This window comes from Salmo salar, chromosome 07 (genome assembly GCF_965601325.2).
Source record: "Salmo salar chromosome 07, fSalSal1, whole genome shotgun sequence".
Classification (NCBI taxonomy): domain Eukaryota; kingdom Metazoa; phylum Chordata; class Actinopteri; order Salmoniformes; family Salmonidae; genus Salmo; species Salmo salar.
In genome coordinates this window covers 6,740,645-6,757,557 of record NC_138297.1, presented here as the reverse complement: position 1 = coordinate 6,757,557, position 16,913 = coordinate 6,740,645, and the positions used below count along the sequence as shown (strand labels likewise).

The following is a 16,913-nucleotide window of genomic DNA, read 5'->3' as shown; positions in this document are numbered from 1 at the left end:
TCTTCCACCTAACCAACTATTTCTCTCATGTCATTCTCTATCCTTCTCTAACCTAGCTACCCCCTCCATTTCCAATATATTTTCTACCCCTTCTTCTCCTTCCCACCGCGAAACTGAATGGAGAAAGAGGGAGGGAGTAAAAAAAAAAGAAAAAACCGGTCCAACAGGTAGTAGCCTAACCCAGGTTTGGTTTGTCACCGTTATTTCTGTGGCGCATGCGCGCTGCTACCTGTGCTTCCTGAATAAAGGAAAGGACTAGCCTACCTGTGTCGTGCATGGACCAACCTCTGAATTCACCGTGTTGCGTGGCGCTGAATCGGAATATCAGCGGTCTACCTGACAAACTCCCGTTACTTTAAGTCGAGGATAGAACGTAACCTTCAAGTACGGGAACACCTGAACAAGCGACCTCACCTGTAGCGACGTCATTGCTGTTTTTGTGGAGTGTGTGGGCTTGGGGAGAAAAAGAACGGAGAAGAGAGAAGAGAAGAAAAACGGATAGAAGACAAACTGCGGAGCTACAAAGTTTGTTGTAGAGGTGGAGAACAGAAAGGAGGGAGGACTGCGCGACGAAAGAGAAGGGAACGATCCTTCCCCGGTTTATTATTTTTTTCTTTCACGAGGGGAAGGTATATTTTTGAAGTCGTTTTTTTCACCAGTTTACCTGGAGCGTATTGATTCTACAGAAAGTTGACCGAAGAGGACAGTTTAACCGTAAAACCAACCCGACCATGCCGCGAGCCTTCCTGGTAAAGAAGGCGAGATACTCGCCCTATAAGCGGAACTGGAGCGAGCTGCCAGACGACGAGCGCGGGGACGTGTATATACCAGGTGAGAGAGCTCGAGGATGGTGTTCCGTTAATGAACCATTTTGTTTCGGTGGAGCACGGGCAGCAGCACAGAATAAAATAACGGGAAATCAGCGTTCCATGACATTATTAAATCATTGTTAGGCTATAATTCATGATACATTGAAACGTTTTTTTTTTTTTTTTACTCACAACCTTAAACTGTTACAATTATTTATCCAAAATAGTTGGCTACATTCTGTAACAGTAGTCTATCGGCTTGGGAAGTTTTGGAAACTTTTTTTTTTTACAATGTCATTCCAGGATAAATCATAGACTAAGAGAACTTTTAACAACTTTCTTTGTGATTTTATTTCACTTTTTTTCTGTCTAAGGTAGGCTAATGTGTTTCAGTGTTGACACATTGCCTTGCAGTGGGCAAGGCCCAACTATAGCTTGTCATCGTTCCCATTTGAGCCACAACGATAACCACGACACCGTTACACCTCCTTCTGTCCGACCTTCAGACCCGAGTTGTTTCCTTGTAGGCGGGGGTGTGAAAACGGTTGCAACACTGCCCCAATCTACTTCACCCATATATACGGCCTGTCATATCTTGACTGTGCCTTGGTTGGCATGTAGGCAGCCTATACCCCTTCATAAAACAAGTGGATCTTGATTTGCAATAATAGATTACAGATGTAGTCCTACTGTGTAGGCTAGAACAGATAGGCATGTAACTGTTTGCCATGCAGTCTAAAATTAATTATATTTATTTAGTTATCGTCTGCACAGTAGCCGAATACTTGCCAATGTTTTTGAGGAAGGTTTAACCTCCAATTCAGCCTTTGATGCTGTTTTGTGACAAACAAGCCACATCTATTGCATCTCCTCCATGCAAATTCAACGTACTTTTAATTGTATGTCTCTCTTTCGCGATCTTGAGAACAATCGCCATTGTGCCTCTGGGGTGTTTTATTGTTAGGGGCTGTGGTATCAGATAACCGAACCTAACGGGTTACTCCGCCACTCCCTGCCACCACCTCCCCCTCTCCCCCTGTGTGCGTGTGTGTGTGTGTGTGAGAGAGAGAGACCCCCTTCCCCCACAACCGTTACCTTTTAATCATTACCTTTTACATCCTTTAAAAGTCTATGGTACTGAAACTGACCGTTAGATTAGCCACCCGAACAGGAGATAGAATTCACTTCCTGAACTAATATATTTTTTAAAACATTAACAACGGTTTGAATAACAAACAAACCAAACCTCTCAGTAAGTAGTTTTTTTGCTGATGTGCATTATTTGATTAGTATAATACGTTTTTATGAAACCATTTTAAAAACCAAGGCTATTTACCTCCAAAGATTTTGAACGTTAGGTTATTGCGTGAAGCGCCAAAACACCAGCAGTCGTCCAGGTGACAACGCCAGTAGCCTAGTTATTACCCAGCTATGTGAAGTTGTCTGCCCCACCGCCCCGACTTGTCACTCCAACTACAGCTCTGATCACTGTTCACACAATGCTTCCATGGTGTTTATCACCATTGCGCGTTTAGCGTAGGTTAGGTTACACATTTCTCTCCATAATTCTGAGCAAGATAATTATATAAGTATAGAGTAGACAAACTATGAAACGTCTTTGCTTAGTAGCCATTGTATTATTTTAGCTTTGTAGCTTCAATGAATAAAGAGAACAGGAAATATATTTTTTCCAAGTTGAGAAAAAAAAAACCGGTGCATAACAGTGCCTGGGCAAACTTGGGTAGAATAATTATTCCTTGAGTGCGCGGGAAGGGTGTGTGTGCGCGTCCCCGCGTTCTGGTTAATGTTTAGGCTAGTAGATGTTGGGTGAAGTAACGGACTACAGCTAGGCTACTACCTTCGTCTCCCTACACACGGTCATACACCCTTAGCAAACACAACACACTACAGCATTACGCTCAGACCTATTGTTGACTCTCTCTCTCTCTCTGTCTCTCTGCAGGCGAGGTTCCAAACTCTTTAGTTTATATAATTATATTAGGTCTACAGTAGGCCTGAACGGTGTACTTCTCGTTAAACAGTTCGTTTCAGACTGTTAGATAGCATAAATTTGTTTTTCAAAGACGAGATTGAACCAAGTTTTCGAATATCATTAGTATAATATCTGTTTTTTTCTGGACAGTTATTGTTCGGCTGGAGACGCGCGGTGCTGGTGTACAAGGGAGGGGTGAGCAAACAGCTCGACATTAACTCACCGACATGTCTAATCGGGTCAGTGTGTGTGTTATCATTTAAAGTGAAATATGGCTTCAGTTGAGCCATTAAGAAACGGGTACTTTAAACGCAACTTCATCCTATTCCTATATGACGACCGGGAAGGATACCGTTATGACCCACACAAAACAATGGCTCTCGCTCTCATATATTTGCATGCTGATTTGCCAGTTATCCGATTGTCTCCTGACCTGTTATAGAATCAACAGATTCATTGTGTGCTTTACTATTGATTGGGCTCTGGAGTGGCGCAGCCGTCTAAGGCATTGCATCTTAGTGCAAGAGGTGTCACCACAGTCCCTGGTTCGAATCCAGGCTGTATAACATCCGGCTGTGATTTGGAGTCCCATAGGGTAGCGCACAATTGGCCCAGCGTCGTTAGGGTTAGGCCGTCTTTGTAAATAGGATTTTTCCTCTTAACTGACTTGCCTAGTTAAATATTTTTGGGTGTAAAAAATAAAAATCTACAGATTTTTACAGAACACACACACACACACTTCAACAATTACTGGCTCTGGGTGTTTGTAATGTAGTGAAATGGGAACGTCCCTGATCAAATATCATTAATAGTAGCTAAAGATGTGCATCATTACCTTTCAAGACCATTCCATACGCATCGATACATTTTAGTTAGATTACTCAAGTAGTATTTTACTGGATGACTTTTACTTGAGACATTTTCTATCTTTTAGTCAAGTATGACAATTGGATACTTTTTCAACCACTGGTTAAAGCATTTAGTTGGCTCTGTTTCACCTGTGCTATTTAAGAGAGGCTGTCCCAGTGCTCCAGTTGTCTTGAGAGATGTGGAGGGTTAACACATTTAGATAGCTCTCCCTATCTTAATTTCTAGACAAACAATCCTTTATCTGATCTTCCCTGTTTTTTGTTTTGTTCCACTTTTTGGTTTGTTTCCTGTCTTTAAGTTTGGTGTGTTTTTGTTTTCTTCTTGTTTTCCTCTTCAGGGTAAATTTAGTGGGCGTTGGTGGGTGGCTTTTAGGTTCCAGGTGTTGTTGCTAGGCAACTTTCAGTGTCTTTCAGAACCCAGCCCTAAAACTCCACCTGTTTCATTTTGGTTGTTGTCAGTGGCTCTTTGTTAGTTCTCCCTTCTGTTTGAGCGACATTATTTGGTTTTCTAGCTGGGGAACGTAACAGTTTGAACCGATTCGGTTTGATTAGAGAACAAATCAATTCGATTCGGTTGGATGTGATATGATTTGATGCACATTCATTTTCCATTCTAAATTCAAATCTGCTGTAGGTGTGTGTGTGTGTGTGTGTGTGTGTGTGTGTGTGTGTGTGTGTGTGTGTGTGTGTGTGTGTGTGTGTGTGTGTGTGTGTGTGTGTGTGTGTGTGTGTGTGTGTGTGTGTGTGTGTGTGTGTGTGTGTATTTACTATGTAGGCACCTGAGCAGACATAAGGCAGAACTAGGCATCTACCACTATCAGATTAGAGCCATAAGGGAGAATTAGCCATCTACCACTATCAGATTAGGGCCATAAGGGAGAATTAGCCATCTACCACTATCAGATTAGAGCCATAAGGGAGAATTAGCCATCTACCACTATCAGATTAGCGCCATAAGGGAGAATTAGCCATCTACCACTATCAGATTAGGGCCATAAGGGAGAATTAGCCATCTACCACTATCAGATTAGGGCCATAAGGGAGAATTAGCCATCTACCACTATCAGATTAGCGCCATAAGGGAGAATTAGCCATCTACCACTATCAGATTAGAGCCATAAAGGAGGATTAGCCATCTACCACTATCAGATTGGGGGGGGGGGGGGGGGGGGGGGGGGGTATAGCCAGTGTTTGTCTCCACACTTTGGTTCTGAAATCACCATCACCCACCAATTAACTAGACTAGTAATTTTTGCAGATTAAGAGTTTGAGCTAGTAATGTATAAATATTTATTGTTTACAAATTGGCTATGACATAGCCAATTAATAGATAGCACAATTTTGGATTTCACCCTCATCTTACAATTCAAATGGTTGTGAACGTTTTGGACGTTTTTACTGAGAGATTTTGTCCTCTGGTTTCGGCCATACCAGTACACCTCCTCGTTATACAGGATAAAGTTGATTGTTTCATATCTAAAAATAACCATAAAAACTGATTTGTTAAAAGCAAAACAACCAAAACTATTGCTGATGGTGAACAATCAAAATAAAATCTATTGTAACCTCTGTTAAGGTTTTAGGAGCTATAGACAAATGAGTTTATCTCTGCTAGCTTGGTAAAACACCATTTTTTTTTAACATCCCATAGATAACAATTACCTAGCAAATGACATAGGTTGTCACTCAACTAATAAAGCCTAATATAATGCGTTGCCATTTTAGCATTTTGAATGCTGACGGTGCCAAGATCAGGAACAGGCCGTCCACCTCTCATTGGTCAGCATGCGAAGCTGAGCTCAGTGCTCACTTTGACTAGGCTATTGAAATTGCCTGGGGTTGTTCAGCATATAAAATGACTTACAGATCGATGTCTGTCAACGCAGTTACATGTAGTTAAATCAGTTGTCACAAAAGATGAGAGGTATTTTCGGGATGGGAGTTTGAATCGATTTTTCTGCCCGACACATGCTATTTGGATCAGTTTGGGGGTCTGACGACCGATAAACTTGTATCTAAAGCATTTGAATCGGGGACTGATGGGAATCAGTGAATCGTTACAATGTCTCTGTGATTCTAATAGGGATGTATGTAACAGGTTGAATAGGATAGGTAACCTTTGCTACGAACACGCAAACACAAGTGCACACAGAGCAGTGAGACACAAATACTGTATATGGCTGCGGAGGCGTGTGTGTGTGTGTGTGTGTGTGTGTGTGTGTGTGTGTGTGTGTGTGTGTGTGTGTGTGTGTGTGTGTGTGTGTGTGTGTGTGTGTTTAAGGAGCGTATAGTACCAACCTGTGTCTCTGGACTGGCTGGTCAGACTGGTCCAACGGTAACTAGACTGTGTGTGACATGGGCCTTCTCTGGCATACTTTAAACAGACAATTAGACACCACCCACGCTCTTATCTTGAACTTTTTCTCTCTGTCCTTCTAGTGTGAGTGACTGTGCCATAATGTATCCAATTCTTAGGTTATATCTTATATATATATATATTCTTATATCGTATCCTTTCTCTCTGTCCGTTTCAGTGTCTGTCTTCCCCGTGCCCTTATTGGAGGAAACTGAAGCCAGTCTAGCAGAGACCGGCCCCTGTCTCGCCACAACGACGCACTACGAATACACCAAATACACACAGTCACATTCAGTGCGCAGCGTGATGACCCCTATAGCGGAGATGCCCTCGTGCACGGTGCTGGGTCAACCCCAGAGCCCTGGTCGGGAGTTAGAGATCACAGGGTTACAGGTCACAGGGTTAGAGGTGAAGAGGAGAGCACAGAGCAGCACCTATGTCCGCTCCAAAATCAAGGTGAGTGACTGAGGCATTATGAGAATGATGGGGGGGGGGGCTTTTTTTAAATGTATTTTTATTTATGTAGTCGTGTTTGGTTTTCTGAGAATATAAGACCCCCAATTATCGCCTGTGACCAACTTTTTTTTAATTCTCTCTCTCCCCCATCCGTCTCAATCCCTCTTCTATCCCATTCTCTCCATCTCTCTCTCTCTTTATCCCATTTTCTCCATCTCTCTCTCTCTCTCTCTTTATCTCTGTCTCTTCTGTAGGTGACTACAGGTGAGCTACCCAGTGAGATTCCAATACCTCCCCAGCCTTCCGTCCCCAAAATCACCACCACACCTGTTTCCTTGACGACGTCCCCTACTGCCCTGGTCTCCACAGTAACGAAGTCAGGGACAGGTGCTCAAGCGCCGTTCGTGTGCAAGGTATGTCACGATCCTCTCACCCTTCCTCTCCCTTCTAACCCATTCTCTCCATCCCTGTCTCAATCCCCCTCTCCCTTCTAACCCATTCTCTCCATCCCTGTCTCAATCCCCCTCTCCCTTCTAACCCATTCTCTCCATCCCTGTCTCAATCCCCCTCTCCCTTTTAACCCATTCTCTCCATCCCTGTCTCAATCCCCCTCTCCCTTTTAACCCATTCTCTCCATCTTTCTGTCAGCTATGCCAGAAGAGCTTTCACCCTCTCTCTACTCCCTCCATCTCTAATCATCCATCTTTCTCTTCCTCTGTAACCATCTCTCCATCCCCCTTTCTCATCTTCCTCCATCTCTAATCAATCACTCTATTCCTCCGTAACCCCTTTCTCTCTCCATGTCTTCCTCCCTAACCCATCTCTCTCTCCTCTTCCTCTGTAACCCCTTTCTCTCTCCATGTCTTCCTCCCTAACCCATCTCTCTCTCCTCTTCCTCCCTAACCCATCTCTCTCTCCTCTTCCTCTGTAACCCCTTTCTCTCTCCATGTCTTCCTCCCTAACCCAACTCTCTCTCCATGTCTTCCTCTCTAACCCATCTCTCTCTCCATGCCTTCCTCCCTAACCCATCTCTCTCTCCATGTCTTCCTCCCTAACCCATCTCTCTCTCGTCTTCCTCCCTAACCCATCTCTCTCTCGTCTTCCTCCCTAACCCATCTCTCTCTCGTCTTCCTCCCTAACCCATCTCTCTCTCCTCTTCCTCCCTAACCCATCTCTCTCCTCTTCCTCCCTAACCCATCTCTCTCTCGTCTTCCTCCCTAACCCATCTCTCTCTCGTCTTCCTCCCTAACCCATCTCTCTCTCCTCTTCCTCCCTAACCCATCTCTCTCTCCTCTTCCTCTCTAACCCCTTTCTCTCTCCATGTCTTCCTCCCTAACCCAACTCTCTCTCCATGTCTTCCTCTCTAACCCATCTCTCTCTCCATGCCTTCCTCCCTAACCCATCTCTCTCTCCTCTTCCTCCCTAACCCATCTCTCTCTCCTCTTCCTCCCTAACCCATCTCTCTCTCCTCTTCCTCTCTAACCCATCTCTCTCTCTCCTCTTCCTCTCTAACCCATCTCTCTCTCCATGTCATCCTCTCTAACCCATCTCTCTCTCCATGTCATCCTCCCTAACCCATCTCTCTCTCCTCTTCCTCCCTAACCCATCTCTCTCCTCTTCCTCCCTAACCCATCTCTCTCCTCTTCCTCCCTAACCCATCTCTCTCTCCTCTTCCTCCCTAACCCATCTCTCTCTCCTGTTCCTCCCTAACCCATCTCTCTCTCCTGTTCCTCCCTAACCCATCTCTCTCTTCTGTTCCTCCCTAACCCATCCCCCTCTCCACTTCCTCCCTAACCCATCTCTCTCTCCTGTTTCTGTGTAACCCATCAGATGTGCCAGAAGGTGTTCCAGTACCAGAGGATGTTGAACCGGCACCTGAAGTGTCACAGTGATACTAAGAGACACCTATGTAACCACTGTGGTAAAGGATTTAACGACACCTTCGACCTGAAGAGACACGTCAGAACACACACAGGTAGGACACACACGCACACACACACACACACACACACAAACACACAGGTAGGAAACACACACACGCGACACACACAGGTAGGACATACACACACAGGTAGGACACACACACACACAGGTAGGGGTCACACACACACAGGTAGAACACACACACACACAGGTAAGACACACACACACTCAGGTAGTTAACACACACAGGTAGGACAAACACTCAGGTAGGTCACACACAGGTAGGACACACACTCAGGTAGGTCACACACAGGTAGGACACACACACACTCAGGTAGGTCACACACAGGTAGGACACACACACACACACACAGGTAGGACACACATACAGGAGCACGGACAGAAAGGCGAACAGACTCACCAGTACACCACACCAACCACTAACCAATCCACCCACCCCACACCCCGTTTCTCCACCTAGTGCTACTCCATCTCCTCTCGTCCCACTTCTCTCCCTCCATCTCTAACCCATCTCTAACCCATCACTCTCTCCATCTCTAACCCATCTCTCTCTCCATCTCTAACCCATCTCTCTCTCCATCTCTAACCCATCTCTCTCTCAATCTCTACCCCATCTCTCTCTCCATCTCTAACCCATCTCTCTCTCCATCTCTACCCCATCTCTCTCTCCATCTCTAACCCATCTCTCTCTCCATCTCTAACCCATCTCTCTCTCCATCTCTAACCCATCTCTCTCTCCATCTCTAACCCATCTCTCCCTCCATCTCTAACCCTTCTCTCTCTCCATCTCTAACACATCACTCCCTCCATCTCTAACCCATGTCTACCCCATCACTCCCTCCATCTCTAACCCATCTCTCTCTCCATCTCTACCCCATCACTCCCTCCATCTCTAACCCATCTCTCCCTCCATCTCTAACCCATCTCTCCCTCCATCTGTAACCCATCTCTCTCTCCATCTCTAACCCATCTCTCTCTCCATCTCTAACCCATCTCTCTCTCCATCTCTACCCCATCTCTCTCTCCATCTCTAACCCATCTCTCTCTCCATCTCTAACCCATCTCTCTCTCCATCTCTAACCCATCTCTCTCTCCATCTCTAACCCATCTCTCCCTCCATCTCTAACCCTTCTCTCTCTCCATCTCTAACACATCACTCCCTCCATCTCTAACCCATGTCTACCCCATCACTCCCTCATCTCTAACCCATCTCTCTCTCCATCTCTACCCCATCACTCCCTCCATCTCTAACCCATCTCTCCCTCCATCTCTAACCCATCTCTCCCTCCATCTGTAACCCATCTCTCTCTCCATCTCTAACCCATCTCTCCCTCCATCTCTAACCCATCTCTAACCCATCACTCTCTCCATCTCTAACCCATCTCTCTCTCCATCTCTACCCCATCTCTCTCTCCATCTCTAACCCATCTCTCTCTCCATCTCTAACCCTTCTCTCTCTCCATCTCTAACCCTTCTCTCTCTCCATCTCTAAACCTTCTCTCTCTCCATCTCTAACCCTTCTCTCTCTCCATCTCTAACCCATCTCTCTCTCCATCTCTAACCCATCTCTCTCTCCATCTCTAACCCATCTCTCTCTCCATCTCTAACCCATCTCTCTCTCCATCTCTAACCCATCTCTCTCTCCATCTCTAACCCATCTCTCTCTCCATCTCTCTCTCCATCTCTAACCCATCTCTCCCTCCATCTCTAACCCTTCTCTCTCTCCATCTCTAACCCATCTCTCTCTCCATATCTAACCCATCTCTCTCTCCATCTCTAACCCATCTCTACCCCATCACTCCCTCCATCTCTAACCAATCTCTCTCTCCATCTCTACCCCATCACTCCCTCCATCTCTAACCCATCTCTCCCTCCATCTCATCTCTCTCTCCATCTCTAACCCATCTCTCTCTCCATCTCTAACCCTTCTCTCTCTCCATCTCTAACCCTTCTCTCTCTCCATCTCTAACCCATCTCTCTCTCCATCTCTAACCCTTCTCTCTCTCCATCTCTAACCCATCTCTCTCTCCATCTCTAACCCTTCTCTCTCCATCTCTAACCCATCTCTCTCTCCATCTCTAACCCATCTCTCTCTCCATCTCTAACCCATCTCTCTCTCCATCTCTAACCCTTCTCTCTCTCCATCTCTAACCCTTCTCTCTCTCCATCTCTAACCCATCTCTCTCTCCATCTCTAACCCATCTCTCTCCATCTCGAACCCATCTCTCTCTCCATCTCGAACCCATCTCTCTCTCTCCATCTCTACCCCATCTCTCTCTCTCCATCTCTAACCCTTCTCTCTCTCCATCTCTAACCCATCTCTCTCTCCATCTCTAACCCTTCTCTCTCTCCATCTCTAACCCATCTCTCTCTCCATCTCTAACCCATCTCTCTCCATCTCTAACCCATCTCTCTCCATCTCTAACCCTTCTCTCTCTCCATCTCTAACCCTTCTCTCTCTCCATCTCGAACCCATCTCTCTCTCCATCTCGAACCCATCTCTCTCTCCATCTCGAACCCATCTCTCTCTCCATCTCGAACCCTTCTCTCTCTCCATCTCGAACCCTTCTCTCTCTCCATCTCTAACCCATCTCTCTCTCCATCTCTAACCCTTCTCTCTCTCCATCTCTAACCCTTCTCTCTCTCCATCTCTAACCCATCTCTCTCTCCATCTCTAACCCATCTCTCTCTCCATCTCTAACCCATCTCTCTCTCCATCTCTAACCCTTCTCTCTCTCCATCTCTAACCCTTCTCTCTCTCCATCTCTAACCCTTCTCTCTCCATCTCTAACCCATCTCTCTCTCCATCTCTAACCCATCTCTCTCTCCATCTCTACCCCATCTCTCTCTCTCCATCTCTAACCCATCTCTCTCTCCATCTCTAACCCATCTCTCTCCATCTCTCACCCTTCTCTCTCTCCATCTCTAACCCTTCTCTCTCTCCATCTCTAACCCATCTCTCTCTCCATCTCGAACCCATCTCTCTCTCCATCTCTAACCCTTCTCTCTCTCCATCTCTAACCCATCTCTCTCTCCATCTCTAACCCTTCTCTCTCTCCATCTCTAACCCATCTCTCTCTCCATCTCTAACCCATCTCTCTCTCCATCTCTACCCCATCACTCCCTCCATCTCTAACCCATCTCTCCCTCCATCTCTAACCCATCTCTCTCTCCATCTCTAACCCATCTCTCTCTCCATCTCTACCCTTCTCTCTCTCCATCTCTAACCCTTCTCTCTCTCCATCTCTAACCCTTCTCTCTCCATCTCTAACCCTTCTCTCTCTCCATCTCTAACCCTTCTCTCTCTCCATCTCTAACCCATCTCTCTCTCCATCTCTAACCCATCTCTCTCTCCATCTCGAACCCATCTCTCTCTCCATCTCGAACCCTTCTCTCTCTCCATCTCTAACCCTTCTCTCTCTCCATCTCTAACCCATCTCTCTCTCCATCTCGAACCCATCTCTCTCTCCATCTCTACCCCATCTCTCTCTCCATCTCTAACCCTTCTCTCTCTCCATCTCTAACCCTTCTCTCTCTCCATCTCTAACCCATCACTCCCTCCATCTCTAACCCATCTCTACCCCATCACTCCCTCCATCTCTAACCCATCTCTCCCTCCATCTCTAACCCATCTCTCCCTCCATCTGTAACCCATCTCTCTCTCCATCTCTAACCCATCTCTCCCTCCATCTCTAACCCATCTCTAACCCATCACTCTCTCCATCTCTAACCCATCTCTCTCTCCATCTCTAACCCATCTCTCTCTCCATCTCTACCCCATCTCTCTCTCCATCTCTAACCCATCTCTCTCTCCATCTCTAACCCATCTCTCTCTCCATCTCTAACCCATCTCTCTCTCCATCTCTAACCCATCTCTCCCTCCATCTCTAACCCTTCTCTCTCTCCCACTAACCCATCACTCCCTCCATCTCTAACCCATCTCTCTCTCCATCTCTAACCCATCTCTCAATCCATCTCTACCCCATCACTCCCTCCATCTCTAACCCATCTCTCCCTCCATCTCTACCCCATCACTCCATCCATCTCTAACCCATCTCTCTCTGCATCTCTAACCCATCTCTCTCCATCTCGAACCCATCTCTCTCCATCTCGAACCCATCTCTCTCTCCATCTCGAACCCATCTCTCTCTCCATCTCTAACCCTTCTCTCTCTCCATCTCTAACCCATCTGTCTCTCCATCTCTAACCCATCTCTCTCTCCATCTCGAACCCATCTCTCTCTCCATCTCTAACCCATCTCTCTCTCCATCTCTAACCCATCTCTCTCTCCATCTCTAACCCATCTCTCTCTCCATCTCTAACCCTTCTCTCTCTCCATCTCTAACCCTTCTCTCTCTCCATCTCTAACCCTTCTCTCTCTCCATCTCTAACCCATCTCTCTCTCCATCTCTAACCCATCTCTCTCTCCATCTCTAACCCATCTCTCTCTCCATCTCTAACCCATCACTCCCTCCATCTCTAACCCATCTCTCTCTCCATCTCTAACCCATCTCTCTCTCCATCTCTAACCCTTCTCTCTCTCCATCTCTAACCCTTCTCTCTCTCCATCTCTAACCCTTCTCTCTCTCTCCATCTCTAACCCTTCTCTCTCTCTCCATCTCTAACCCTTCTCTCTCTCTCCATCTCTAACCCTTCTCTCTCTCTCCATCTCTAACCCATCTCTCTCTCCATCTCTAACCCATCTCTCTCTCCATCTCTAACCCTTCTCTCTCTCCATCTCTAACCCTTCTCTCTCTCCATCTCTAACCCTTCTCTCTCTCCATCTCTAACCCTTCTCTCTCTCCATCTCTAACCCTTCTCTCTCTCCATCTCTAACCCATCTCTCTCTCCATCTCTAACCCATCTCTCTCTCCATCTCTAACCCATCTCTCTCTCCATCTCTAACCCATCTCTCTCTCCATCTCTAACCCATCTCTCTCTCCATCTCTAACCCATCTCTCTCTCCATCTCTAACCCTTCTCTCTCTCCATCTCTAACCCTTCTCTCTCTCCATCTCTAACCCTTCTCTCTCTCCATCTCTAACCCATCTCTCCCTCCATCTCTAACCCATCTCTCTCTCCATCTCTAACCCATCTCTCCCTCCATCTCTAACCCATCTCTCTCTAGGAGTGCGTCCCTACAAGTGTTCTCTCTGTGACAAGGCCTTCACCCAGCGCTGCTCTCTAGAGTCTCACATGAAGAAGATCCACGGTGTGACCCTGCAGTACGCCTATAAGGAGAGACGCAACAAGCTCTATGTCTGTGAGGAGTGTGGCCACACCGCCCCTTCCCAGGATACACTGCTCAAACACTACCACGCCCTTCACCCCAACTCCGCCTTCCTGAGGGGGAAGGGGCTGAAAGGGGGGAAAGGGGCAGGGGGGGAGTCGATGCCTGGGTCGCCGCTTTCGAATGATCAGGATAGTGATGATACTACAGGGTCGGGGGTGCAGTAGAAAGAAGGGACTGAAGGAGAGAGGGATAAGGGATACGGGATACGTCCATTATAAATATGAAACAACGTGTGAGATTAGGATTGAGATTATGCCCAGTTTGAGATTATTCAGGGTTTTACATGGAACTCTCCTCCCGATGTAGATTATCTGTAAAAAGAAAAAACACAACACTATATATTCAGTAAAGGGATTAATATATTTAAATATGTACTTTGCTATGAATTTATACTGTGTGTTTTAATGCTATTATGCATTTGATTGATGAAAATAACCAATGTTTGTTTTGGGTTTACACTACTGAAAGTTCCAAATGGTGGGCTATAGGAAATCTTTTGCACAACTACTGTACACTATACTCTATATGATTGTTGTATCTACTGCAATACCAAGGTTGGGCCCAATTCCTTTTCAATTCCAGTCAATTCAGGAATACACTGAAATTCCAATTCTCTTCAATGCTTTTGATTGGAATTAGTTTTACATTCTGAAATGAAATGGAATTGATCCCAACCCTGTCTTATACAACTGTAGCGACTGTTGAAAGACAGAGATTGTGAAACAAAGTGCCAGTCATGTTTACATTCATATCCAATAGGACTTGGAAGGGATCCAACTTCTGCAGAAGAGATTACTACTTGCATACTGGAAAAGCACAGTGAGATTATTCTAGCCTGGTCCCAGATCTGTTTGTGCTGTATAGCCATCTCCACTCCGCTATAGCCTGGTCCCAGATCTGTTTGTGCTGTGTAGCCATCTCCTCTCCGCTATAGCCTGGTCCCAGATCTGTTTGTGCTGTGTAACCATCTCCACTCCTCTATAGCCTGGTTCCAGATCTGTTTGTGCTGTATAGTCATCTCCACGCCGCTATAGCCTGGTCCCAGATCTGTTTGTGCTGTATAGCCATCTCCACTCCGCTATAGCCTGGTCCCAGATCTGTTTGTGCTGTGTAGCCATCTCCACTCCGCTATAGCCTGGTCCCAGATCGGTTTGTGCTGTATAGCCATCTCCACTCCGCTATAGCCTGGTCCCAGATCTGTTTGTGCTGTATAGCCATCTCCACTCCGCTATAGCCTGGTCCCAGATCTGTTTGTGCTGTATAGCCATCTCCACTCCGCTATAGCCTGGTCCCAGATGTGTTTGTGCTGTACAACCATGGTGTTTGACAAGACTATATCCATACAATTGGCAAGACAATACACAGATCTGGTACCAGGCTAAGATTGTATAGGATTTACATACTGATTCTCAGGTTAGAATACACTCCACTATATAACGCTGTTGGTTTTGATATGTTTTCTATAAGTGGTCTTTGTTGTGGGTTAATGTATAGAAACGCTATTATCCTTTCATATCAATGTGTTTAGAATTTGTTCTGGTGTTTTCATATTTTTTATTTTTATAAGTGGCTTTGTTGTTTTTGCGTGTGATTCGGCACTCGATTCTTGGCCAGTGTATGTGTGTATACTGTATAAGTGCCTGACTACTCATAAGGGAAAGACAACCAGAAGGCTATCTATGCATGGTACAGAATTATATTATATTTTCTATAACTGTACAATATAGTATATACACTGAAAATATATAAAGAGGTTTTTCTATTTATGAACAGGTGTTTGAATGACTACTATATTAATGGGTTTTTGTTTTCTGTGAATATTATTTTTTTTTTTACGATCATTCTAATGTGACTTGTATCAAATTGTATTTTATTATATGTATCAGAACTCGGAAACTCTGAAATTTCCAACTTGGAAACTCGTAGAAAAATGAGGTCCAATTTTTGGTTCCACTAGGAAAGTATCATAATCAACCAATTGGAAGCTCTACGTAAAAAAAATGCGTATGCAAATTTGAACTCTGAGGTTATGATTTTCCAAGTTGTCTTGAATGCGGCATTTCAAAGAGTTTCTTCCCATGTTGCCAACTTGTTGAAGGTCTCGTTTTGCAAGATTGTTTTCCTGGTGTGTTTGATGGGTGTGGTGGATTGTGGATGCTGCTGTATGTTCAGTGACTCTTACTTTGACAATCATGGCGAGGTTGGTTGTTGCTCAATATTAAATCTGTTTCCTGGAAAGTATCAGTTTTCTGCCTACTGTGTGTGTGTGTGTGGGAGAGGTGATAGACAGAGGGGGAGAGAGAAAGAGAGAGAGAGGGGAGCAAGAGTGGATGAGGGAGAGAGAGAAATATAGAGAGTAGGTGGGTGTAGACGTCTGTGAGGCAGTGGATTCCTGTTGGTCGTTGTTGGGTCTTGTTGGTGGAATCCAACGGAATCTCTTCTTGTGCGTTCTGGTTCCCGAGGGACGATTTTGAACGTTAACGGCACATGGGAGCCTGCTTTGCATAAGGCAAAACCGTTGCATAACGGTCTATTTATCTGGTGTCATTAGGCTACGCATTTGTAGGCTAATAGATAACAAACAATAATACCCATTTTGAAAGTCGCGTGTTTACTGACGTAATATTTCATTATAATGAATTGAAAGTGAGAAAGTAAACCAACGGTGTTTCAGTTATTGTGAATATTTATACAAAAGCTTAACAATTGGTTTGCATGTAGGCTTCCAACCTCGAGTTTATTTACATTTTCGTCATTTAGCAGAAGCTCTTATCCAGAGCGACTTACAGGAGAAATTATTTTATTTTACTTATTTAACTAGTCAGTTAAGAACGATTCTTATTTAGAATGACGGCCTACCCTGGCCAAACCCACTACAAACCTGGGCCAATTGTGCGCCGCCCTATGGGACTCCCAATCACGGCCGGTTGTGATACAGCCCGGAATTGAACCAGGGTCTGTAGTGACGCCTCTAGCACTGAGATGCAGTGCCTTAGACCGCTGCACCGCTTGGGAGAGTTAAGTGCTTTGCTCAAGGGTTTATGATATAATTATTTTGTGCATGAAGCTACATTGTAGCATGTTGTCTTTACTTGATACAATATATATATTTGTCACTTTTACGTTTGCATTCTCGTCGACAGATGGCGCAATCGGATTGTATCAAGCTTTCCTCCATTCATGTAACATTTCAC

At 45.3% G+C, this 16,913-nt stretch overlaps 1 protein-coding gene across 1 annotated transcript; it reads left to right on the top strand.

Annotated features, from left to right (window-relative positions):
- Positions 1-247: 247 nt before the first annotated feature.
- Positions 248-15,960, top strand: LOC106608479 (putative transcription factor Ovo-like 1). Its single transcript, XM_014206408.3, has 5 exons — positions 248-831; positions 6,206-6,483; positions 6,738-6,896; positions 8,314-8,458; positions 13,555-15,960. Exons 1-5 carry the CDS (start codon positions 732-734, stop codon positions 13,881-13,883), a joined length of 1,011 nt encoding a protein of 336 aa, XP_014061883.1. The 5' UTR covers positions 248-731; the 3' UTR covers positions 13,884-15,960.
- Positions 15,961-16,913: the final 953 nt, after the last annotated feature.